The sequence below is a fragment of the Tachypleus tridentatus genome, chromosome 1, assembly GCF_004210375.1.
Source record: "Tachypleus tridentatus isolate NWPU-2018 chromosome 1, ASM421037v1, whole genome shotgun sequence".
NCBI lineage: Eukaryota > Metazoa > Arthropoda > Merostomata > Xiphosura > Limulidae > Tachypleus > Tachypleus tridentatus.
Window position 1 is genome coordinate 43,013,205 of NC_134825.1, and position 25,497 is coordinate 43,038,701.

Below are 25,497 nucleotides of genomic sequence, written 5' to 3' on the forward strand. Positions count from 1 at the left end.
TAATTTGTCAGATAGTCTATGCTTCCTGTCTTATGCATAAACAATCAAATTCTTACGAGACCACAGTTTTAAAAGCTCTGACAGCTGTCTCATAAATGAATGTTTTCCACTTAATCAGGCTTTTAGAACAACTCAGCTCTGATTTTGTCCAAGCCATTAAGGTATTTTTCGTCTGAATGCTCAGTAAAATTAAGTGCTGAGTAATGTAACTTTAGATCAAAGCATAATATTGCCTACTTCTTAGACCAGCTATTAGACGTCGGTTCTTTTCCATGATATTTCTTCAAAAGAGTAATAGAGATTAACAACAACAGTTGATGACGACCTTGAAACATTATAGAGGCTTCTACGCTTGTTCTAAAGATGACAAAATCTTACGTAATCATGACAACCATCAGTCATTAGTTCACCTCACATAAGGGTACAAAGTCAGGAGAGAAATAACTTGATCAACAGCTAGGAAGCTGTAATTAGTTTTCTGGTGCAATGGCTACACCTCTGCATGGTTTATGATTCTGAAGTAAGAATCCCACCTCCATATGAGAACTTGCCTGAACTCATTGCTACTCCAACAGCTGTCTCATCCTTTTCAACATAAATCAACAGCTGTCATAGAAATTACTTTTATTTCAACAAAACTAATACGGCGATTTTGCAATATTATGCAAGGGTCACAAAAAACATATCGAGCTTAAACTTGACAGTAAACAATCTATAAACATGACACTAAACTAACAAACTGATAACTTGTCTGTAATATTTTAAATAGTAAACTAATCAACACTCTAATAACAAGAGATTCTGAATTTGCTAAGCGAAATGTAAATAAGTTTGGCTCAAGCAGAAATAAAAAGAGTTAATGCAGAGTCTTACATACAGGAAATATCTTATTACGAAGTGAAAAGCAAAACGTCTTGTTACGTGATCTTCACTTCAGCACAGATACATTAAAATTATAAAACTAGTTTCTTTGCAGGTCAGCTATTCTGTGTGTAGTTGCTGGACTAAAAATACTGACAACTATACAGAAAGTAGACAAAGACAAATCTGAGAAAGCACTATTTTCACATAGTACTATGCTCAATATTAAATCCTAAATGTCAACAGGTAAGCCTCATTTACAGGAAAATAGAAAATTTGTGTGTACAGGATCTCTTTCTTTACTCATTATTAGCACGATAGGCATCTCTTTGAGATTCAACCAATGAATTATTCAACAGACAGGAGAGATAAGTTTAACCCTTACGCTTAGAAACATAAGGATACAAATTCTAAAGGCCAGATTAACGTAGTTCAAGGTCGGATGTATCCTATTTCTCTGTATCTGGTTATTAACAATATTTATATATGAAGCAAAAGAAGGATTTATTTATAATATATATGCAGCATATACGTATAACACAGCTTTCACCAATTAACTTGAAAATTTGAGCAATTAACTCTTTGTTTTTACTGAATACTACATGACATATATTCTGATAATAAATTATATAGTAAATTAAAAAATATATATATTTAACAATTTCTGTTTGAAAGTAATTGTTTACATAGATAGAAAAAATAATTAGGTGATATTTAGATTAATAAAACTGAAACCAGTTAAAATAATTTTATAGTCATAAATCAGTACTGCACGTAGAATTCTCAGCTACACTTATTTTCTGAAAGTGAATACATACTTAAGTGTATGCTCATAACAAAAGGTTAAAAAAGAATATATGTTAGATTTTTAACCCCAGATGAATTAAAAAAGAAAAGGCGTTGGACTTCAAAGTTCTACAATAAAAGAGGAAAATATTACTTTTGAATACAAAATAGTGGGATTTACTATCACGTTATAACGCTCCCACAGCTGAAATGGCAAGCATGTTTGGTGGGAGAGAGATTCGAAACCCACAACTTTCAGAATACGAGTCGAGCGCCTTAGCTATCTGGTCATGTCGGGTATGTATATGAAGTGTATAATTATTATGAGATTTATGATACAGTATTGAAATTTCGTATACTACCACTGATAATTTGATATATTAAACATTTTGATCTGACACAGTCGAAACAACATACACTACTTTCAGCAAAAACAAGAGGTGAAACTATGTTTTCTCTCAGAAGTAATGCGAATCTATTTATTATTCTTTTCCTGTCTCGAAAAGTTACTATCTTCCAAATATTTTGATGTCGAAATTCATTCATTCTTTCATCGATACAAAGAAATTGGCAGGCACACTGTACTTTCGAATAACGCCACTTAGGTAAGTTATCATATTTAACTTCATATTGCAAATTCGTTAATTCCATTCACATGTTAATTAATAACTGTTTTTATGCAATGTATTAATTTGTGTTATACAACGTTCATGAACCACTGAAGTGTTAAATAAATATTACAACACAACATGAAGATAGAAACACGTTGTATATTAATACACCATAGATGCAATAAATAACTTTCTTTTTACTCCTGTTTATTTTAGGTAATTAAAGCGAATTTGAAAATGTTAACGGATGGTTTAATACTTAAAAATTCCCAAATAAGCTGATTATAGCTTAATCTTCGTGATGCCAATAAGGTTAGCACGAGGTGGCGCTTTTGTAATCTTATTGTACGAATTATGATTTTAAGGGTTAATTATAAACAACTGATAAACGATTTTTAATCTTATATCAATAATTTTATTTTCTGGGAATTCGTATTTTGACTATTTCATAGTTTTGTGAGTGTATGTAAAATATTTTAAAGTATTTAAAATGCATTAATTCGAAAATGAAGTTGGCATACAATGAGGGTTAACCGTTAGTTTTGGCTGTCGAGGATTTCAAGTTCAAAAGATTGAGTCATTTCGGTACTTTTAGAAAATTTAACTAGGCCTGAATTATTGCGCAAAATTAAAATTCTAATTTCATCAAATATACGTTAGCAAATTTATTAATATGCTCATGGGTATACTTTAAGTTCTCTGTATGGCGTTTTAATTCAAACCTCTGAGTCACTTTAGTTTTGCTAAGAGCTTAAAGAAAAAAGTTTAGTTGTAATTGTATCAGCAATGCCTAAATCAAGAAGTAGAAGCAAAAGTCCAAGACACAGAAGATTAAAACATAAAAATCGTAAGCGCTCACAATCAAGAGAAAGAAGTAACAAACTGAAAAAAAGATCAAGATCGCGTTCGACTGATAAGATTTCGAAGTCCAGGTAAATTTTATTATGAATAATATATTTTATGTCAGTTTCATATAAAATTGTGAACTACAGCCACGTAATCAGTCGTCTCACTATTGAATGGTAAGAAGCATCAAAACACTTTTAGTAAAAGTAGAAGCTTTAAAGTAATCTAATTTACTAAAAAACGTAGATGATTTTAATTTTGTCATATTTAGGGAAATGAAACTAGTTCTGGAGCAGACAAAAGAATTATAATAGCTCAAGTAATCTAACGTAAAGGAACATAACTACCTTTAGTAGTGATAAAAGTTGAACTTTATTAAATAACATTTTAGGATTTTTAGTGACTCTTTGTTTAAAGATTTTATCAGTGCAATGACGTTTTTACTCTAATTTGTTGGCTTTACTACATTCAATTTGTGTTACTGTTAGTGTTAGCCCCAGTTGCATGGGTCCTTCCAACTTAGAGATCACAGGCATCTGGAGCTTTAACATATGGAAAATGTAGAATATATAGTTTTTATATAGTAATAATAAGTGCTGTCAAACCAGTGAGCTACTTACTCTGTTGTTGGTTCTTCAATGTATTTATTTGATTCAGATATAATTGTGGAATATTGGTCTGCTATAGTCGCATATCTGGAAATATATCACATTTTTGTTTTCTCATGAGTAACCTTGTTTGATAGCTATTTTATTTTATTTTTACTTAAAAATATTAAAGTCTTGATTCTTGTTCCAAATTAGTTAAAGAATAATTGCATATTTTACTTGAGCAAAGGTCTAAAAATAAGATTGTATCTTCTCACATCCAACAGTTTGTTTTAAATTTTGCACAAAGCTACATGAGGGCTATCTGCGCCACATTCAAGAGAAAGAAGTACTAAACTGAAAATAATGTTATCATATTTAACTCTGAAAAATTTCCAGTTCCAGGCATATAATTTTTTTTTTTTTCACATAATGTTAGTTTTATGTCAGTTGTTTGTAAAGGCAGTTGTGAATCAAATATTAATAAAATAATTAACTTAAACAGTTTATTTAATCCTAGGCTTTATTTTTCAAATAAAACTTTTGACATACATTCTCTGTTGTTGTTTTTTTTATGACAGAGGTTTGTAGAAGCATCTAAAATTATGTGAACCTCATGTGCACAAGTGGGGATCAAAGTGTACATGCCAAAATCTTGCATTAGAGTTTAAGAGCAAAATTGATGATTTACTGAGAAATGGAATGGATTTAAATTTCAACATTTTTCTTTAGGGAAGATATGCCAAAAGATAGCAAAGTATTAGAAATCAATAGACTTAAAATTTGTGATAAAATCACAAACTGCAATATTATTTTTCCTTATATTCATTTTATTTTGTTCATTTCTGGTTTAGAATAAGATATGTGTAAAAATAGCATTTCTAGAGTTATGATTCGTTTTTATGGGTTGGTCACAAAATGTTTAAGGTACAACTCTTAAGGCTACAAATGTTTGGGAATTGTTTAGAGAAGTGTACACAGTATTGTTGGCAAAAGTAACATAAGTGAATAGGTCTTGCATTGTTTCTCACAATATTGCTTAAGCTTAAGATTGTTACAGAGATATCCAATATCCTATATATCACTGCCCATGTGGTTGGTTTACCTTACAATATTTGAAACCCAGTATGGAATAAGTAATAAGAAAATCAATAACCTAATGATCTAAATATCAGTTTTATCATGGTGAGAACACTGATTAATTTCTGTGTAATCTGTACTGACCAGTTTATACCTTTTTGTGGTTTTGGAGATTGGGCTACTTAAAAATGACAGTGGGGTAGCTGATCTTGGAAGATTTTGAGGTGATAAACTTATTAATTATATGTTCTCTTCACTTTTCACAAAGAAGGTACATATATTATGCCTCAACCACAGCACATAGCAAATGGGACAAATATTGATGTAAAAGATATTCTAAGTTCTGAAATTGTAAAGAGAAAAGTTGGGAAACCTAAAAATTGATTAATTCTTTGGACCAGACCACTTTTATCCTACAGTTTTAAATAACTTAAAATATTTCATTTATGAACTGCTAGATATTTTTTTATGGATCATTCTTTAGGGGAAGAGTATTTAGAAAATTGGAAGGTGGCTAATGTTAATCCATTATTTAAAGGTGCTGATAAACATTGTCCAGGTCAGTTAGTCTTATATCAGTAGTTGGAAAAGATTTGAAGAGTTTAAAGATGTATCCCAGAGTCACTGAAAGTAATTTGATATAGTGTCAAAGAGCTAACATGATTTCACTAAAGGAAAGCTTTGTTTAACAAATCTTCTGACATTCTTTGAGGATCTTACTGCAAAACTTGAAGGAAATACTGTGGATTTGGTTTATTTTGATTTTTCAAAAAGAATTTCATAAGGTGCCTCACAAAAGACTTATTACAAAAAATTAAATATATGGGTGTTGGAGGAGTGTAATTAAATATAATAGAAAATTGGCTGGAGAGCAAAGAGTAGTAGTACTAAATGGAGTTAGATCTGACCGGATCACAGTTATAAGTGGTGTCTGTAAAGGCTGTGTTGGGTCCCCTGCTGTGTGTGATTTACAATATGTTGACTGTGGAATGATCAACAAAATTTTGAAGTTTGTAGATGATATTCAGATTTTTGGAGTAGTTAACTGTATCAGAGATGTTGCAGACTTACAATGAAATTTAAATAATACGTTGGGCCAGTATATGGCAGATAATGTTTAACTATCCAAAATGTAAGGTCATGCACATAGGTTTTCACAATACAGATTATTGTCACAAGTTAAATGGGATTACATAAAATACTGTGGTTCAAGAAAAAGGTTTTGTTACTGGGGTTGAAAAATCACTGAAGTAGTCTAAAGAGTGTATTTTAGCTAAAAATAGGGCTTATTGGATTTTGTATAGCATCTTTAGAAATATTAATTACAAAAGAAAGGATATTATTGTTTTACTGGGTAGACCACTTGTAAGGCCCCATTTAGAGTACCATGTACAGTTTTTGGCTCCTTTCCTCAAGAAGGATATTGAATTGTAGAGTCATTAGGATGATACCTGGGATGATGGGATTGTTCCTCGAGTTGTAAATTCAAATTTTGGGAACAAAGCAGTCTTCTGCAGTTTACACAGTACTGCTTTTCAAACAGAGTGGTTGTGTTTCAGAATGAGCTGCTCTAAAGGGTCATGGAAGCAGAAAATTTAATTGAGTTCAAGAAAATATTAGATGAATACATAAATAGTAATGGATGGTTATAGTTAGGAGTTGGATGGGACAACCTTGATAGGCTAATAGGCTTCTTTTTGTCCTTTTAAAATTTTATGAAACAATTAAGAAAAGCAGTGCTGTTATTCTGTTACATGTTGTCAAAATTTTGCTTGTGTATAACATGTACTTCTGCTTTGATTATAATGACCTCTGTAAACTTTAAGGAAATATATGATTTTTTAAAGCTTGAACTAACAAAGACTTAGAGCCCCTGCAAAATAATTTGTACATAGTAACTATAACATAGCTTTACATGGCTAGTGAAATGGAAATAATTTTGTTTTGTAAGGATGATAAAGCAGTAGCTATGGGACATCTTGAAGAAGGCTCATTTTGCACTTTGAAGAAAAATGTTCTGTTTGACTCCTTGCACTAAATTAAATTTGTGAACATTTGCAAAATTATGTTATTTCTGGATAAAAATCTGTTTCTTTAATTAATTTTTTTTGACACATATATTGAACTTTCAAATCATGAGGTTAGGATGAACAGTTATAATACAGGGTGTTCGGAAAGTCACTGTGCAGTTTTGTAATCATATTTTATTCAGTCTATTTCAAGCCAGCAACTGATAGCAGTGTTTAGAAACAAAATAAGAAGGATCCAGGCCTGTATTGATGCCAATGGGGGTCACTTTCAACATTGTTTATAATTGTCAATCATATTTACCTCCTGTATTCTATATTGAAACATGTCTGTTAATAAATATATAAGTGCACAGTGACTTTCTGAACACCCTGTATTAATCAGTATTTTCTAAATATCAATCTGGTACATTTCTACTATTCAGTGTATTGGAAATGAAAATGTTTCTTTGCTAAGGTATTAAATCATGTCTTAAAAAGAGCTGTAAAATATATTTGTACTTAATAATAAGCAGTTGCTCTAAAACTACTTAGTGAAATAGTACTCTATACAAATAAAAAAAAAATGGCTGATCTAACCCTTAAATGCATAAGGTGTTTTAGATAGTTTAATGCATAATATGGGCCACAAGCACTCTTATTAGGGAAAAAAAGAAATTAAAACAATATTAAATATGAAATTTCTTTGTGAAATGAAACAAAACATGTCTGAATATCAAAGAGTAATTCTGAGACATATTTAGACATTTCAATTTAAAATACAAGGTGTTCGGAAAGTCACTGTGCACTTGTATATTTATTAACAGACATGTTTCAATATAGAATACAGGAGGTAAATACGAATGACAGTTATAAATAATGTTGAAAGTGACCCCTGTTGGCATCAGTACAGGCTTGGATCCTTTTTATTTTGTTTCTAAACACCACTATCAGTTGCTGGCTTGAAACAGACTGAATAAAATATGATTACAAAGCTGCACAGTGACTTTCCGAACACCCTGTATAAGAAAAAATATTTGAAACTGTCTGTGAAAAAAACCCAACAAGACACCAGGTGACCTCAATAACAAATGTTTTGTCACTGTTTACTGCAGTTATCTATTTTCATTGTTTTTTAATGTTCAGAGAACATAGATGGTTAAGTCTTTTGCACAAGTTGTACCAGGTTTAGTCTTCTGAAGTATAGTGATGCTAGGCTCAGCATTACCAGGTAGTTAGGGCACTCAGCTCATAATCTGAAGGTAGTGGGTTTGAATCCTTGTCCCACCAAACATGCTCTCCTTTTCAACAATGGAGGCATTACATTGTGATGGTCAATCCCACTGTTCATTGGTAAAAGAGTAGCCTAAGTGGGTGGTGATGACTAGCTGCCTTCTCTGTAGTCTAAGACTACTAAATGAGAGACAGATAGTGCAGGTAGCCCTCGAGTAGCTTCAGGCAAGATTCAAAACAAATGAACTGTTGATGCTATTTATGTATTCTACATCTTTGTAAGTCATCCACAATAAATTCATATATTTACAGTAATTATTTTTAACATTCATCAATACAAATTGTACATAATATTCTTCTCTTGCTTCTTGTTCAGGTCCCCTTTATAGTGTTCAAATTTTTGTGATTTGGTTATTTAACTGTGTTAAATTCAATGAAAACTTTCAGTTGGGGAATTTGAAAGGTATGGCTCAACCAAATAAATGTCATCATCAGCTTTAAGCCAATTATGGGTAATTTGTGATCCATGTTGTGTATTTAAAGGTTAAAAGAGAATATCTAGAGGCAGATCAAATTTTAATTCAATCTTTTGTTTACACAATAATAGTATGTTCTTCAAAACTTGGATATTACCATTATATTGAGTTAAACATCAAACTAGGTAATTCTATTAATATGTAACAGACAATAGATAAAAACAGTGTCATGCATTATGTGGATTTATTTAATTGTGTGTAAAACGCAAGTTATAATTTTTTTTTCTGATGTGCATAATACCAATAGTGAAGGTATAACATTACTTGCTTGTTAACTTGATAAGTAATTTTAAATTTAGATTATTCTGAATACAGTGTCATATGTTTTATTTATGTATAAGTTTGGAAGCTGTATAGTTTTAATAGAAATATGCTATGCAAGTTCAGAGATTGCATGTGCACATTTGTTCAAGTCAGTTTAAAATAAAATTACATTTTAAATTGTTTTGAAACAGTTCATAAAATATGTAGGCATTACTGTGTAAAATGCAGATTTTAAAAAAGCATGTATTTACCAAAAATACTTTTTTAAAGACTAGTGTGACCTCTAAGACCCAGTCTATAATATTTGCTAAAATCTGCAGCTAATTACACTGTGTAACACAAATTTTGTTCCTGGGTAGTATGTGTTATTTCTTAATTGCTTATTTTGTGACCTGGATAATAAAATTTAGAAATTAACCTATTTTCTGTGTAAAAACAGGCAAATTTGCACATTTTTGTTGATATAAGGTTTGAATAAAACATATGAATCAAAATTTACATGTATTTAAACTAAAGTTATACAAAAATGAACAAAAATGTTTAGAAATAAATAGTTTTTTCGAGATTTGCGATTTTAATGTGAATCATTTTCACATATCAGCCCCCAAATATAGTCTCCCATCATGTTTTTGTTATACGCTCCTTGGTAATGGTGTTCAAAGTCCAGTATATCATGGTGGAAGTACTCGTCCTGCTCCTCTGAGTCTGCTCCCATGTTCTCCTTGAATTTATCAAGATGAGCACCAAGGATATGGACTTTCAGGGACATTCTGCAGCCCTTTTTGCCATAGTTCTTCACCAAAGCTTCAACCAGTTCCACATTTTTGGCCTTGTGATTGCTTAAGAAGTCCTGAACCACTGCAACAAAGCTGCCCCAAGCTTTTTTTGCCCTTCCCACTAAGCTTCTTGGGGAAATTCTGTGCACTCCAGGATCTTCTTTATTTGTGGTCCAACAAAGATATCAGCTTTGACCTTTGCCTCAGACAGCTTAGGGAAGAAGTCTTGCAAGGCTACAGAGCTGTAACAAATTGTTTCATAAGACCCATTTTTATGTGCAATGGTGGAAACAACACCTTCTGGAGGTCCACTTGGCATTGTGTCTCCCCATAGAGGATTCAGTCTGTTGTGGCCAGTGCTTCATGTTGTAGTATGCTGAGGTGTTCCTGCTGTCCCAAAGGCAAAGATAACAGGGAAACTTGGTAAAGACTCTTTGGAGACCCACCAGGAATGCCACCATTTTGAAGTCTCCAATAACCTCCCAGCCATACTCATCATACTTCAAGGCTTCTAGCAAAGTGTTGATGCTGTTGTATTCCCCTTTGAGGAATACAAAACATATTTAAATTTTAAAACAATATAAAATCTCACTATTCAAGCAAGCAAAAATTTCCATCTCATCTTCTAGAGTTTTTTTGCAGTGCTCGCAGGTAAAATGAGGTGCCCAGGGTTTGTCTTGATCCCTGACAGGCATGCCGAAATATGCCTTGTAGGCTTCACACATTTTAGCAGATGCTGTCACGGAGTACATTTTTGCTCTTGTTTTGATAAATCGGCCATATATGTAGCAGAATGTGTCTGGAGAACGTTTGCAGCTTCTTGATGCCATCTCTGTAGTTCACTTAGGCAGCTAGAACTAAACTGAAGTGGTGAGTGGTGAGCCCCTATATATATTACCATGGAAAGTTACAGAAAATTCTAAAAGGTTCTTGAAAATTCTCTATCAGCTACTCAGCACTGAATCTACCTGGAATGTTCTGGAAAATGAGTAAATTTGAAAACTTCATTACCCAGGTCACAAAAGCAAAGTTTAAAGAGAAAAATAGGTCTTTTTCATTTACTTTAGGCATAAACAATTCAGAAATAACACTTTCTGCCCAGGAACAAGAAAAAGTAAAAATTTTGTTACATAGTGTTATGTGTTGTATATTCCTGTAGTTTTAAGTAGACAGAATATTACTCAAAAATATCAGGTAGAATATCACCAGTAAATATAAATCAAATAAAATCTGGCTTCTAAATGCTATTAAGGTTTTAAAATTGAGTCTTCAAGCTCCATCCTTAAGATAAAGAAGTTTAAATAAATCCTAAATTATTCTACCTAAACAAAAAGTTTCTTTTGGCTTTTCATATCTTTTCACTATCACTTTCTTAATGTTTTGAGCCACAAATGTTTAATAAGGCAATTTTATATATTAATCATAAGCCCATTTCAACTCTTTCAACTCAAAAATATCTTGGAATCAATGTAGTATTAAAAGAACACCTTTAGTTTTTCTAAGAAACTATATTCCCTTGACAACATGTTAACCATTTCTTGATTTTTAGTAGTTTTTTCATCATTTTATGCTTAGTTTTTGTACAAGCTTTGGTTACCATCCTTTTATGATCATTTACTAATGAAGCACAGGCTTGAAACTAGCTATAAAAAAGTTTAATATGATTAGATAGACCAAGAATTAGACTTTTTTTGTCATAGTAAAGTGATTTGAGCAGTAGCTTATGGTGTCATGAGAAAGTTTTTAGTTGGAGCTTTTGAAGGAGAGACCAAAGGCATTGAATGGATAGTTTGATGATACAGAAACAAATGCCAAAACTGGAAACATTTTTTATTTTCTTTAGTGAGTACAATTGGCAATGAAAAATATCCTGATGACTCTAAAATCCTTTCTTATTCAATATAATTTTTATGTTTGTTATTCAAGCAACATTTGTGATATGTTGTAAATAAAGATAATATTACCATTTTCAGTGACAGCAACATTTGTTCTCATTATTTATTTAGCAAAAGTTCTCAGAGGTATTATTGGATGTTTTAATAAAACAAACAAAATGTTTGGACCATCTTCAAAAACAGTTTTTAAAATTTTAACCAAAAATATTTTTTTCACAAAATATACAAATGCCTGCTGCTAGAAAATATGTATTAAAGAAAAAGTAATTCTATAATGACTAAAAAAAAGCTAGCTGGAAATAGAAAATTAATCTCACTTGAGAATAACTGATAAAGAATTAACGAATCCCATGTGTAATTGATCAGCAAATTCCTCAAATCATCCATCTCATAGGTAAAGTCTCCCATATTGAATTTGTTTTGTCATGTGTCAGATATTTTTAGAAGAATTTCTAATTACAGGTAGTTTGCTATTGCACATTATAATAGTGAAAAAAACATTTGGTAATTTTTCTCTCTCATCCCTTATTGTTTTTGTTTTCAGATATAAATTATTCATTATAAGAATATTTTATGAACAGAAATGGCAAAAGTTTTAACCTTAGGTAAAAAGATGACATATCCTGATACCCTAGGTTTGAAAAAAAAGAAATTCAAAGGACAAGAAATTTACTCCAATTTGTTTAAAACAATTTCTATTTAGTGGAGAAAACTGTTGATCCTTTGGACCAAACATTTCTTCATGTCACTTCTTCAGTAGTAGAGCTGGTTTGTATTTCTTCAAATAAATGGTCTCATTAAAATGTGCAATGCTAAAAATAGCAGCAGTTTCAGTGTAAAAAAAAAGGATGGTTTTAAAATCATACAAATTAGCCTTCTTTGTAACAACTGACATTTTGCTTTTGTTGCAGTCGTTTAAGCATTAACCAACCAAATTACCAATAACATGGATAAAAGAGTGTGAGAAATTCTGGTTAAGAAAATTTCCAATATGGAGAAATTTGCCACATTTTCACTTGTATTTTTTAACAAAGTTAATATTTCAGCATATGTTGCACTGATGTTTAAATATAGGATTGTTGTTATTGTATTATGAAATACATAAAAAATTTAAGTTTGGAATTGTGGTCGAAAAGTCTCAGAATAATAACATCAAGTTTTTAAAAATGTCTTAAGTTGTTGCATAAAATGTATAATCTTGGACTTGGTGACCTAATATGTTGAACTGCCCTACCTTCTAAACTTGCCCTTATCAGTGCTTTTGTAAATATGTAGCATACAAGTTCCTGCAAGGCAAGGCCAGAATAATTATTTCATTTAATTATTAATTTTAAAAGTTGACTTTTTTTTAACTTATTACAGTTTATAATAACCACAAAATTCTTTGTGAAATATTGCTTTATCAAGTTATTCAGTTTCATCATGTGACAAATTCTAATCTTGTTGTGTAAAGCACTAATTTAAAAAAACTTGTTAGAAAATGGAAAATACTAAAGTCATTAACAATTTTGCAGTAAAGTCAGTCCAATCAGTGTCAAATATAATCTTATGAAATAAGCTGATTTAAAACTTGGACAAGTAAAAAGTTGAAGTGTAATGCTAATCATTGTTTGTATGAGAAAAATTACATAAAAATTTCCATTTCATTTAAGTTTTTTTCATAATGTAGGAAACGCTTATCTTCTGTTTCAAGCAGCAATAGTGATGACTTGGATGGACTGCTAGAATCTTCCAGAAAAAAGTTAAAGAAGATGAATGAAGTAGAGAGGCTTGCAGAGATGGAACGGCAAAGGTTTGTTTAAAATTTAAAGTGTATTTTAAAACTCTTCTGAACTGTTTCTATATTAATGTTTTGATATAAAGTACATACAAGACAAGAACTTTATTTTTAACAATGCGTACTAATGTTTCAGCAGAGATCACAGGAATTTGCTGTATTACTATAGAGATGTGAAAAATTCATGTTGTGTTCTACTTAAAAAAGTATGGATAGTGGGATTTTTAAAAAATTAAATTTAAAAAAACTGGGGAGGGGAGCAGGGCCTAGGCCTTTAACAGAACATTTAAATATAATCAGTAGCAGAAAATGTGATGTTTATACTTCCACATTTAAATCTTGACACCTAGTAGGGAAATTGGAAAAGAATTTCAAAGTTGTATGTATATTCAATAGCCAGTATCAAGACGTATGCTGTTATAGTATGTGACTACCTATGACTTTAGGTACTAGTTTATTGACCTTTGTGTATACAGTATTCAGAAAACAGATCATGTTTTACATATGGAAATGTAATTATGTCATTCATGGAGCAGTTTCTTCATTTCCATTTCACATCTTTATATTCAGATTATTTCAACCATGCTTAAGCATGCACAAAGTACGATATTAATATGCGCAAACTGGGTGTCTCCATATATACACTTGCCCACCACTACCACAACTTCAGAATAAAAATTTTTCAAGCATTTTTCAGTTACTTTTAAAAATTTGTCAGATCACATACATACACAATAGCATAATATTTGTAATTTAACAATTAATTCATGATGGTAATCTTTATTCTCAAAAGAGTCTCATAGCTATTGTCCCCCCCCCATAGTAAATGAGAAATGTTCATAGTTCTTTTCACTTTTTTCTTCAGATAATGTATCTAAGTTCATATAAATAGGATGAAGCCTAAAGAGAAAAATACCCTTATTTCTGGTTACTACATTTACCCTGTTTGAAAAGGCCAAACCTTGACATGTTTTATGATATAGTTATGAAAATACAAACTTTGTGATCTGAGTTTCTCAGTAACTCTAAGTGATAAGTAGAATTGAACAGAAAGAATCACATGCATCGTGAGAGTATGTTGCACTCCAGTTGAGGAAAGATAAAAGGCTTGTGGCAAGAATATAAAGTTTTGAATATAGGAGGCAGCACTTAACAAGAATACATATTTATGTGAAAGAAGGTAAGTACCTGTTGCAAGTATATTTTCAGTATAGAAAAAATTTTAACTTTTGAGCTTTATTAAAAATATAATTACATTTTTACATAAATGAAATAACTTTTTCAATTTCAAGGTAATTTCAACTGACAGTTATTCAGTTAAAGTGATTGAACAGTTAACACTTACAAAGGCATCAATTCATTTTTTAGAACATGTAACTTAATAATGAAGCAAAACACAAACATAATGATATGAAAAATATATGTTTTAGGATATTCAAAATTCTGTCCTCACTATTCTAAAAGTACAGAATGATCACAATAGTAATTATCACAGAAATATGATATAATCTGTAATACGTAATTAAATAATTTGGATATAAAATGTATAAAGAAGAAAAGTGTGGCATAAATGAAATGGTTAAAATATATTTAAATCAGGTAAAGAAAGTGAATTATGTAGGTGTATGTATTTATAAGAAGAGGTTTTATGTATAAAGTCTTTTATTACAAGCTCAGTATCATGTTTGACTGTTGAAAGAATTTTAAAGTTGGAGAGAAAAACTGGATGCCATGTTTCTGTATTGTGCTGATAGTTAGTAGATTCAGGAGGGTTTGTAACCTTTCTTCCAGTTTTATTATTATTACGTTTGTGTTTTGCTTTACTGTAAAGGCACATACTTATCCTGGAATTGAAGAACTAACATCCAAGGAATGTTTTTGTTTGTATATTTACACATAATGATTACGATATGAGGTTAATTATAACCTTTTTATAGGAGACAAAAGCAGTTGGAGGCAAAGTGGGTGGAAGAAGAAACTACCAAAAGGATTGAGGAAATTGTAGAAAAACGGGTTCAAGAAGAACTACAGAAGCGTAAAGATGACATTGAAGCTGAGGTTTTAAGGAGAGTCGAAGAAGCCAAAAAAGCCATGGAGAAACAGTTGTTGGAAGAAATGGAGAAACGTCGAGAAGATGAACTTGCAGAACAGAGAAAAAAGGAGGTAATGAATCGTAATGATGCATTATACCTTAATGCATACTTAAAGAGTTTCTATACCTTCTGTCAGGTTAATGACAGGAAATTCATTTGTCAGTTTCTAGTAACCCAGTGTTACTTTTATTGAAGCATGCCTGATGTATTAAATCAACTTACTGTATGGGATATATAGTTAAAAAAACATAAATCACTTCATTTACTTGTTTAAAATTAAAACCAATACCTAAAGAAATTACACTTAAATATGTTTAACAGAATGTTCTACATAAAATCCAATTAGTTTGAGGGAATAGTTTCAGCAGTTCTTTACATAATTAATCAAATAGTCCATCCAAAATTCATGGTTTTTATTTTAGGACAAAGTGTATATCACAAGTATCACTAATGATTGTCTCATATTTAAACCTTCTCATATTTCAGTATTAGCCGAATGACTGAATTTAATTACTTTCTGTGGACAGTACTGATACAAGTCATGTATATATTTCAAATTTGTACTGTGCTTGTCATGTAATTTTAGAGTATGATTAATAATAGTTTTTAGGACTAAAAATTGAGGTTGAAAAAGAAGCAAGAATATCAGCCTTTTTTTTTTGATTTCACTCTTGTATTCAACTTGTTTAAGTGAACTTTGTGGACTGTTGTTTAATGTAAAGGAAGTAATAGTTATAAGTAATGAAAAATTTTAGGAATTATTCAAAAGTGTTACAGTATGTCCTTTAACACTTTCGTTGCCGGCTGGGCATTTGAAAATAATTCACACAAAATTGTATTTATAATTTACTAGCCAGTGATTTTCTTATATGTCCTAATATTGGATGTGCTACTGAAAACAATTGCTGTAGGCTTTTTTAAACCTTTGTCATAAGTATCCACATAATGTCTTAATGTGTAATTTCTTTGTTAATTTTGTTTGCACTGAGGCACTCAATTCATAAAATCCACACTAAAATGCATATAAAAAGTGCCTTGTATTAATTGTAAATGTTACTTCATTATAATTGCCAGAAACAAATAACACAGAAATGTCAAATTTAATCAAAACTTAGAACCAAATGTTTTGGGTAAATCTTCAGTGGCTAAGCAATCTCAGTTAGTGGTAAAAAGTTTTCACAAGATTTTCTCATAATAGAACTGAAAAAAAATGTACTAATTAAAAGAAATTGTATGGTAACCAGAAAACTAGCTTTGATTTTTCAGTTCTCCTGAATGATAGTAAAGTTAATTCATGTCAAAATGAGTAATATGTTATTAATTCATTTCTAACTCTGATTTATATGTTTCACCTGCTTAATCTATTCCACTGTTGCTGTTCTTGCAATTGATGATATAAGTAACACTTAGACCATCAGTGTGTCTGTTGCATCTCAAGTGGCCTGATGAGCCCTAGTATTGAGTGAAAGGTCATATTGACACTGTACATAACAGATATAGAGTTTTTGATATATTATTACATATTCTTCTTTCTTTCAAGCATACATTCTTAGATCCAGTAAAGAAGCTTAAAATGTATCATTAGAAAACTGGCAATGCTGTGTTTTCTTTTGTTTCTTAACATCTTTTAACTGTTAGTTTCTAAAATTGTCATTTCTTAGTATAGTATTCCTCTTATCAAGCCACATTCCCACCGGTGACGTAAGGGTTAATGAGTTTTAACTTTTCTCTACAGTTCTTAAAAATATCCATCATATGAATAGATTCAAAATATAATTGAGCTCATTATTATTCTTTTTATCAAACATCTAAATAAAGTTAATGTTCCTTGTTTCCTTAAAGGTATTTCTGGCAAATATGTTTGCTGTAGCAGCTTTTTCTCCTAGGTTGTAAGCACAGCAGAGATCTTCACTTTGGTCACTGCCACGTGAGTTGTTAGTACATCAGTAATATTACACATCTCATGCGTGGTCCCTTTTGTGTTTCATGTACCACTTGACTTCAGGGTACTATTCTTCATGTTTTAGTAATATAACATTTGACAGTTACCCCTTCTTACATAATTGTGCTAAGATTCTAATAGTTAGATCAGGGACCTTGCCGAAATCGTTAGCTGTTTGAAGAGAGTCAAGCGGGTAAGGAGAGACACCATTCAAGGCAAGTTTGTTATTTTAAGGTTTTCTTAGATTTAATTTTCTCTCTCTCTCTACCAAAAGTTCCCACAGGAGTGAGTAAAATCTCTGTGATAAGCAAGTAAAGTGATCTTACCTTCTATGTGGTAAAGAGGGGAATATTTGGACTTTTGTCTTAAAAACTTTCCCCTCCTGGAGTTTCTTTTATGAGCAAAACTACCTAACAATAAGCTTGTACAGTTTTGTTAAACTTATCTAATTGCAAAGAAGGTTAATTGAAGTTTGTATACCGGCCTATAATAATATGTTGAATTTATATACTTGGAGGAATATTATTTTAAGAACTTCATTTTGTTTAAGAGTAAGATAACTTTTTGATTTCATAACTGATTGTATTTTATATTATTGTTGCAAGCTAAGTTTCATATGATGTCTTTCTCTACTTAAACTGAAGCTTCTGTCTTCTGTATTTATTGCATTTATTATAATATAGGAACAAAATTTTCTGTTTGAATGAAATATTCATGAATGAATATGATTTTGTTTATATTAATTCACAACACCAGTTAAAACACTATTTTTCAATCTGTTCTATATAAATATGAGACTGTAAAGTGAGAAAGTGATTAATTATTTAGAAGTTAATTCTGGTACATATCTACATTACAGAAACAAAGATAATGTATGACTGTTGTGTAATCTACATAGTATGTGTCATAATCGCAGCATGTAAATGTAAATGTTGTTCAGTGAATGAATACTGTATGTTCAGAACAGGACAAAAACCTATAATTTTGTATTGACATATCAGTACATGATTGTGTGGAGGTTTTAGTATGTTTAACTAATAATGATAAAGGTTACTCTGTTCTTCCAGTGTTTTAAATAAACTGGATTTATTTGACATTGATATCTATTCTGAAGGAAAACTACCATTATATATAGGCTTGGTTTATCCAGCTGAATAAAATACACTGTTTAAATTATCAGAAAAATCCAGTGTTTTTGCACAATGTGAAGCCTGAAAACAAAATAAAACAAACACTTTTCATATTCTGTAAGATTTAGGTTAAAGGCATTTTTTTCATAATTGTCTTAAAGAAAAACAGTTACATTTGTCCTTTTGTAATCCAATTACTGTTAGACAAGAAAAACAAATGTAACTGACATGAGCAGTTAGGGTTACTTTTTCATTTACTAACATAAACTAATTTTTTTTAAACTAGTCTTGAATAAACAAAAATTCATCAGAATAAAAAATGTATATTTGTTAAATAAATGTACATTTAGGTTATATTAGGGATAGTTTAAATTCATGTGATTATGGTAAAGAGTTTCATTGAATGTTATATTTCAAATATATAAAGTTGGTAAAAATAATATTAGAAGAGAAAACAAACTTTATTACTATACTAGATATTGATATTCAGTAGTGTATATTCTGTACTGCTATCTAAATCTTCTTACATGATTTACACCCTGATCCTGAGCAAAATTTCCTGATGTTGGTAAAGTTCACAAAATATAATAACTGGTTCTAATTGGTCAAATGTGCAGCAGAAAGACGAAAGCTTCAGTGATAAAGTGGCTTGATTTGTTTTTGTTGTTTTTGAGAAGTTACTGCCATTTCAAAAGAACTTTCTTGTTACATGAACTTGCATTACCAACTTAAAATCTCATATTTTAGGATGAAGAAAGAAAAAAACGTGAAGAAATTGAAAAAATCTTGGAAGAAAACAACAGAAAAATTGAAGAAGCTCAGAAAAAACTTGTGAGTTGAAATTCATTTGGCAGTCAAGTATTTTATGCAAATACATGGTGTTCACATAATGTTAAGTTACTTATAATCTCTTGTTTGATGTCAATATTTTGAAAAATGATATAGGTGGTTTTAATGGAACTTATGTTAATCAAATGCATACCTAGTATTTGAGGACACTGCTGTTTAATGCTGTCAAATTTCTGGTTTGTGTGTGTGTCAGAAAGATTTCTGAAAAATGACTAAATGGATTTGAACAAAAGTTGGTACATATTTAGACTATGACCCAAACTCAAAGATGCCAATCATTATGATTTTGGTGTATACATTACGACTATATGCTCATACAGCCAAATATTATGACTTGTTGGAACTCCCAAATTATATATCATATAGGCCTCTACAATAAAGTGATAAACTGTTCCCCCATGGCTTTAAAGGGGTGAAAAGAAAATTTCTAGTGAGATACAAATAAATTTTGATCATAAATAAAAGACATAGTCCAAATGGCTACTTGCGATAATCATGATTGTGCTTGAAATAATAAAAAATATTTGTATCTCCAACGCCTACCAATATTTTGAGTGCGGTGCTTCTCCATACTGGGTACGAGGGGGAATCCATAGTTACGTCATCAGTGCTTGTCAGCCAATCAGCACTCGCGTAGATGGGTATTTCTCGTTTTCTAAGCAGCATAGAAATGCCAATGTGATCGTTCACAAGATGGGAAAAAACAGGCCTCGTTCACTAAATTGTCTTGTTTCTGGCAAATCTAAAAGGACAAACTGTGAAAGGGCTCTGTCTACAATCATTACGCTCAGTCATTTGAAATAGTTGGCATCTCTGCAAACTTAGAAGTGATTAGTTATGGAGGGTCTAAGAAACAGCAAGGTGACAAAAATCCAAACAGTTGGTCTGTTAACATAGAAACTGATTTATCACTTTCAAGTTATACTATAGCTCAGCCAAAAATGACTAAATTTTGCTGAAACCTGGTGGACATATGTAGCAAATTATTCTTCATTGTCTTGTCAAAAAATGGTCTGTGTCCATTTATAACCAACATACATACAAACACATTTTCAAGTTATTTTGAGAGCCAAATATGATCAATGCTGCCTGGAAGATGTGTGCTCTGTACTGAGTGCCCCTTTAGTTTCAGCTGTTACCCCAATAATACCTCTCATTGTTAGATCTGCTCAGGAGATTTAGGTTGGTCCTGAATACAAATTTTAAGATAAAAGTGCAAAACAATTTTCATAATAAATCCAAATAAAATGTAATGGCATTTGAAATACTAACTAGTATAAGCAATACTGTTGATGAAAGTCAGAAATAACAGTGTACTTAAACCACTCTTACAACATGAGAGCTAAGCCTCCTCAGTGGTAACTTAAGTTGCATTTTAAATCATGTATAGTTAGCAACAGTAATCCCCATAGTATAACCAAATATTAATGTTTATGAGTAAAAAATGAAATAATACATGAACAGATAATTATTATAATGTTAAATGTGAGTAAGAAGAAAATATAATCCTAAATATTCTATAAAAGCTACAAAAAGAAAACAAGCTTATACAAAAGTGATAATTTTTGGTTAATGCAGTTAGTAAATAATAAATTGTCGGTTTTATGTATATACATATATGTGGATTTTTTTATTTCAACATCTTTTATAACTACCATAAAATTTCAATGTACATGTAAAAGATATTTTTCAGATAGATTTTGGTTACCCTTTTTATTATTTTACTAAATTGTACTTGTTAGGTGGAGTCATATTTAATAGCACCAGATACGTACATCGTAGGGATATAAACATTAAACTTGGTTGGGTCATGATATTTAATAGCACCAGATACGTACATCTTAAGGATATAAACATTAAACCTTTTGGCAGACACTAGCCAAAAACTTGATATAGTCTCCTACAAAATAGCAGTGTTGCTTAAAGAAAACTATGTGCTTTCAGGCAGAAGAAAGGTTAGCAATGGTAGAAGAACAACGCAGAATTGAAGAAGAGCGTCAGAGACTACAGAAAGAACAAGAGAAGAAAATAAAGCAGGATCAACAAGTTATTCTTAATAAAGGAAAAATTAGACCAAGACTAACATTTTCATTAAAGCCCACCTGAATTTGTTTTTTTATGAATGAATGATTATTAAACTTCATTGGATTAAAAACTCATAAAAAAAACTTTTATTATGTCCTGTTCAATTTTTCCAGTTGATGAGGTAACATGTTGGATGAGAAAGGTTATTTTAAATGTATGACATTTTGTATAGTACAGTACTGTATCAAAACCAGTTTGGTTTAAGGTGTAACAAGCTGTAAATAAAGGTTATGTTTGCTAATATGAATATATGTATGCCCTTTGAAAATAAAAACTGGATGTTCATACTGTCACCTTTAAATTTTAAGTTCTTCAGGACAAATGGTTTTTCTTCCAAGAGGTGTTTAGATGGCTTCATCAAAAGCATATCTTGGACTATGAAAAGCCACAATTTTTCATTAAAACTTGAGAAGTACTTATTGGGTATATTGCAGTAACTGTTTTTAGGTTTAATCTTACTGCTTTGTTGTCATTACATTTTGAATAAACCTAGCTTTTCACATTTTAATATTGTTTTCTTCAGTAAAATGAGCTTTAAGTTATGTTGCACTGTCTTATTCAGTCTTAGTGATACTGTTTCTTTTATCATTTTCTATAAAGCAGTCTCTAGGTTGTATTGTTGTAGCCTTACTCCTGTTTAGCAAATTTTCAGTTTATTAAATTGTTTGATAAAGCACTTACATTCTTCAGGCTCACTATATCTATTTCCTCTACATTAATTTTGAAATAAAATCATTTTTAGTGTTCATTGATACTGTTTTTAAACATTAAAACTTCTTTTCACTGTTTCCATTTGGTGTTACTCTGTTTTTCTATATTAACTTTTCAATGAAAATAATAAAGTTGTGTTGTAGCAATCTTCAAAATTATTGGCATTTGTTTCCTATACTTTAACACCAGCTGTGGACTTTGTTGCACATACTTATTTTAACTTTGTAGTATTGTTTTCTGTAAATTAACCTATCATTTATGCCAATTATAGTAAGGAATGATAAAGGGTTAAAGTTTCAGTGAAATGAGCTTTCAACCTTGTTAAAATAGCCCCATAAAGGCTTTAACTAGTCTCTTTTATATTAAAGTTTCAGCAAAAGGAATATGCCACTATAGTAAAGTAGCTTTTAACTTTAGAATCCTAACTTTACATAAATAATTCAGTAAACTTTATCAAAGTTGTAATTCTCTTTTAGAATTTTATCAAGTTTAGGAAAATATTAGTAAGATTAAATGTTGAACTAGCTGTTTCTGGCACAAGTTAACTTGCAGGAATCCTATATCAGTTTCCCCTTTTTTTTCAGTATATTTCCAAACAAAAGTGTTACCTTCTCCCCAAAGTATTTCCAGAACTCACCAGTAATGGAATGGATATTCTAATCTTGTTCACCTTTAAATCTTGCACTCCTTAATAGTACTGTTTTCTTTAAGTTTTTCTTTTTTATACTATTTTTTCACCCTTGTAAAATTAGAAATTTATTCCTGTTCAGAAAGAAGTATGCACTAAATTAGAATTATTTTTACAGATTAAACTTAGATTTATTAATTTCTTCATTTCAGAATTTAAACTCATACAATTGCTTTAATTTCTTTTAAGTTTCACACCAAATTTTGTATTTAAATTTAGTATAAGAAACAGCACTTTTCACATTATACAGTTATTAAACTTTCAAACCTAAAATTTTAACATTTTTCCATGGCTTGAAGATATTTTCCACATCCTTGCTTTTCAAAATGGACATGAAACGATTAATGCATGAGCAAACTTAAATATCTGGATGTACTCATTGCGACATACTGAACTTTTCCCTATAAAAAAGTGTTTACAGAATTTGTCACACAAGCAAATGTTTAATACATTGATTAATCTTATTTCTTTTTAGTTAGATGGTAATACACTTTATTAACACTACATAAAGATATACATCCCTAATATTTGTATGTCAAAATTAAACTTATTTATGTACACCACATTATAGTTGCATAATATTGTTTTTTTGACCTCATCAATATCTGCATTTGTTTTTTATTTTTCTGGGCTTATATTTTTGCCTTTCCACTCTGAACTCCTAGTTCCTTGTTTACACCAAATCCCTTTTTTCAGTTGTTTGATCAAGTGTGAGAATAAACAGCTGCTGAACAAACCATATTCTAATGTTCTGTAAAGTAGATTGTCTACTCTGTGTCCCATTATGTGGAATAACACAAAATAACCAAATCATCTTTACAGTAACACCCAGAACTTTCTGTACTCTCTCACAAATATTAAGTTTTATTTTACAAGATTTAGCATTAAATACACATGTTCAACTGATTTAATTTTCAACTAATTGCAATGTGTATGTCTTTTTAGTCATAACTTATGTGGTGAAGGTTGAAGCAAAAAACTAATCTTATAAGTTCTGTATTTTTACCATACATACATTAAGAAATAATATGTTTACAAGTTAATGTTTGTTTTTTTGGGGAGGGATACAGGTTTCTTAATAGTTGTGTATTTCCAAAATGCTTCATGAAATAGTCCATATATTTAGTATAATATCATATGAACCACATGAAGTTGTATTTACAAGGAATTTTGGAGTATAAACTTTGGCACAGTGTGATGGGTTTAGTCATGTCACAACAATAATCCTTCAAAAAATATTTTGACCATTACTACAAGTATTTCTTTTTCAATAATGTGTGTTACTATTTATGAGAAACTACTTCAAAGCATTATAAATACTTATCAGCAGACTTGGTCGGCACTGATAGGGTTAAAGGACTTAGGGAGAAAGTAATTTCTTTTACAAGTTCTTTTTAAGGAGTAATCTTATTAAAAAAATACCCATTTTTCAAAGCAAAATTTAAACACTTTGCACATTTTAAATCATTCATACAAACTACATGTAACACATAACAAGAAATAGTAAGCAGGAAAAATGAAATCCAAATAACAATCACATGGATGATATGAATATGGTTGACACTGAGTAGAATACTTTTATATTTGACTCTGGTAGAGAAATGCTCAAAGAATACTTTTTAATACAAGTAAAAAATGTTTTGTTTAGTCTACATATATTCAATAAATAAACTACACTATTTCCCCATTTTGCAGATGTGGTGGAGGTTCTATTCTTCAAAGATGTGCCTCCTAATAAGTAACTTTGAGGGATTATAACACTAAAAATTGGGTTTTTTGTAAAGGGCAAAACAGAGATAACTGCTGTTGTAGTTTTATGCTTAACATTGACAACAGTGTATGTAATTTAGTGCCAGACAGGAAGGCTGGCATAAGTTGTACCATAGATTCAAATGTATTACGATGAAATTGTTACAGTATGCTTAGTTTAAAGTAGATAAATCTTTTAGACTGAAAACTTGGTGATCATATTTTTTAATGAATGTATTTGTAAATTAGTTTCTTAAACTGAAGTATGTAGTACCTCTAAGAATAAAATTTTTCCAGTGAACTTTGTTTTTTACATTCATATATTTCTTCTTGTGTGTAAGAGCAGAAATTAGTAACATACTGTAATGTATTGTGAACTATCATGTTTTATTGACTATTAGAAATGTATTGTGGTTAAAGACAATAAACTAGGTTTTCCTTCAAGATTTAGTTGCAATTTTTAAAAAATGCTTAACAGATAGCAAAGATCTGTAACTATATTACAATAGGGAACAGCACACACATAGTCAATTTTGAAAGCACTGCCTTCCAGATTACTAGACATTTCAACTAGTGTGAATATTCATGTTTAGTTACTGGAAGTCAATGTAAATAAAATATCTTAATTTCATAATTTTATATTTCCAGAGTTATGTCTCGATTGATGAAGAATGCTACCACCTTTTGGCAATGTATAAACACAATCACAGTGATATCCTTGACATCACGAGGCTGTTTATTTTATTCTACTTAGGGAGAATTTGTCATTATGTTGACAAGTAAGCATAAACTAATAGTTTTCCTGTTTCTGTGTGATGAAAAATTTCTAATTTGTTTTCTTTACTCATTTCTTTAATATTTTAGGCTCTACTGCATGGGGTTATTGCATCCTGTAATGTAATCATTTATAGGATTGGTTGAATCTGTTATTTCTTTCATTTTGGTATGATTCATTAATGCACTTGCTCAATTACACACTGTCTTGTACAAAA

The 25,497-nt window shown here is 30.5% G+C and overlaps 1 protein-coding gene across 1 annotated transcript; it reads left to right on the top strand.

Annotated features, from left to right (window-relative positions):
• Positions 1 to 2,549: 2,549 nt before the first annotated feature.
• Positions 2,550 to 24,949, top strand: LOC143247110 (arginine and glutamate-rich protein 1-like). The gene is made up of 5 exons (XM_076494594.1): positions 2,550 to 3,190; positions 13,151 to 13,273; positions 15,196 to 15,421; positions 19,171 to 19,254; positions 21,217 to 24,949. Exons 1-5 carry the CDS (start codon positions 3,045 to 3,047, stop codon positions 21,376 to 21,378), a joined length of 741 nt encoding a protein of 246 aa, XP_076350709.1. The 5' UTR covers positions 2,550 to 3,044; the 3' UTR covers positions 21,379 to 24,949.
• The last annotated feature ends 548 nt before the right edge of the window (positions 24,950 to 25,497 follow it).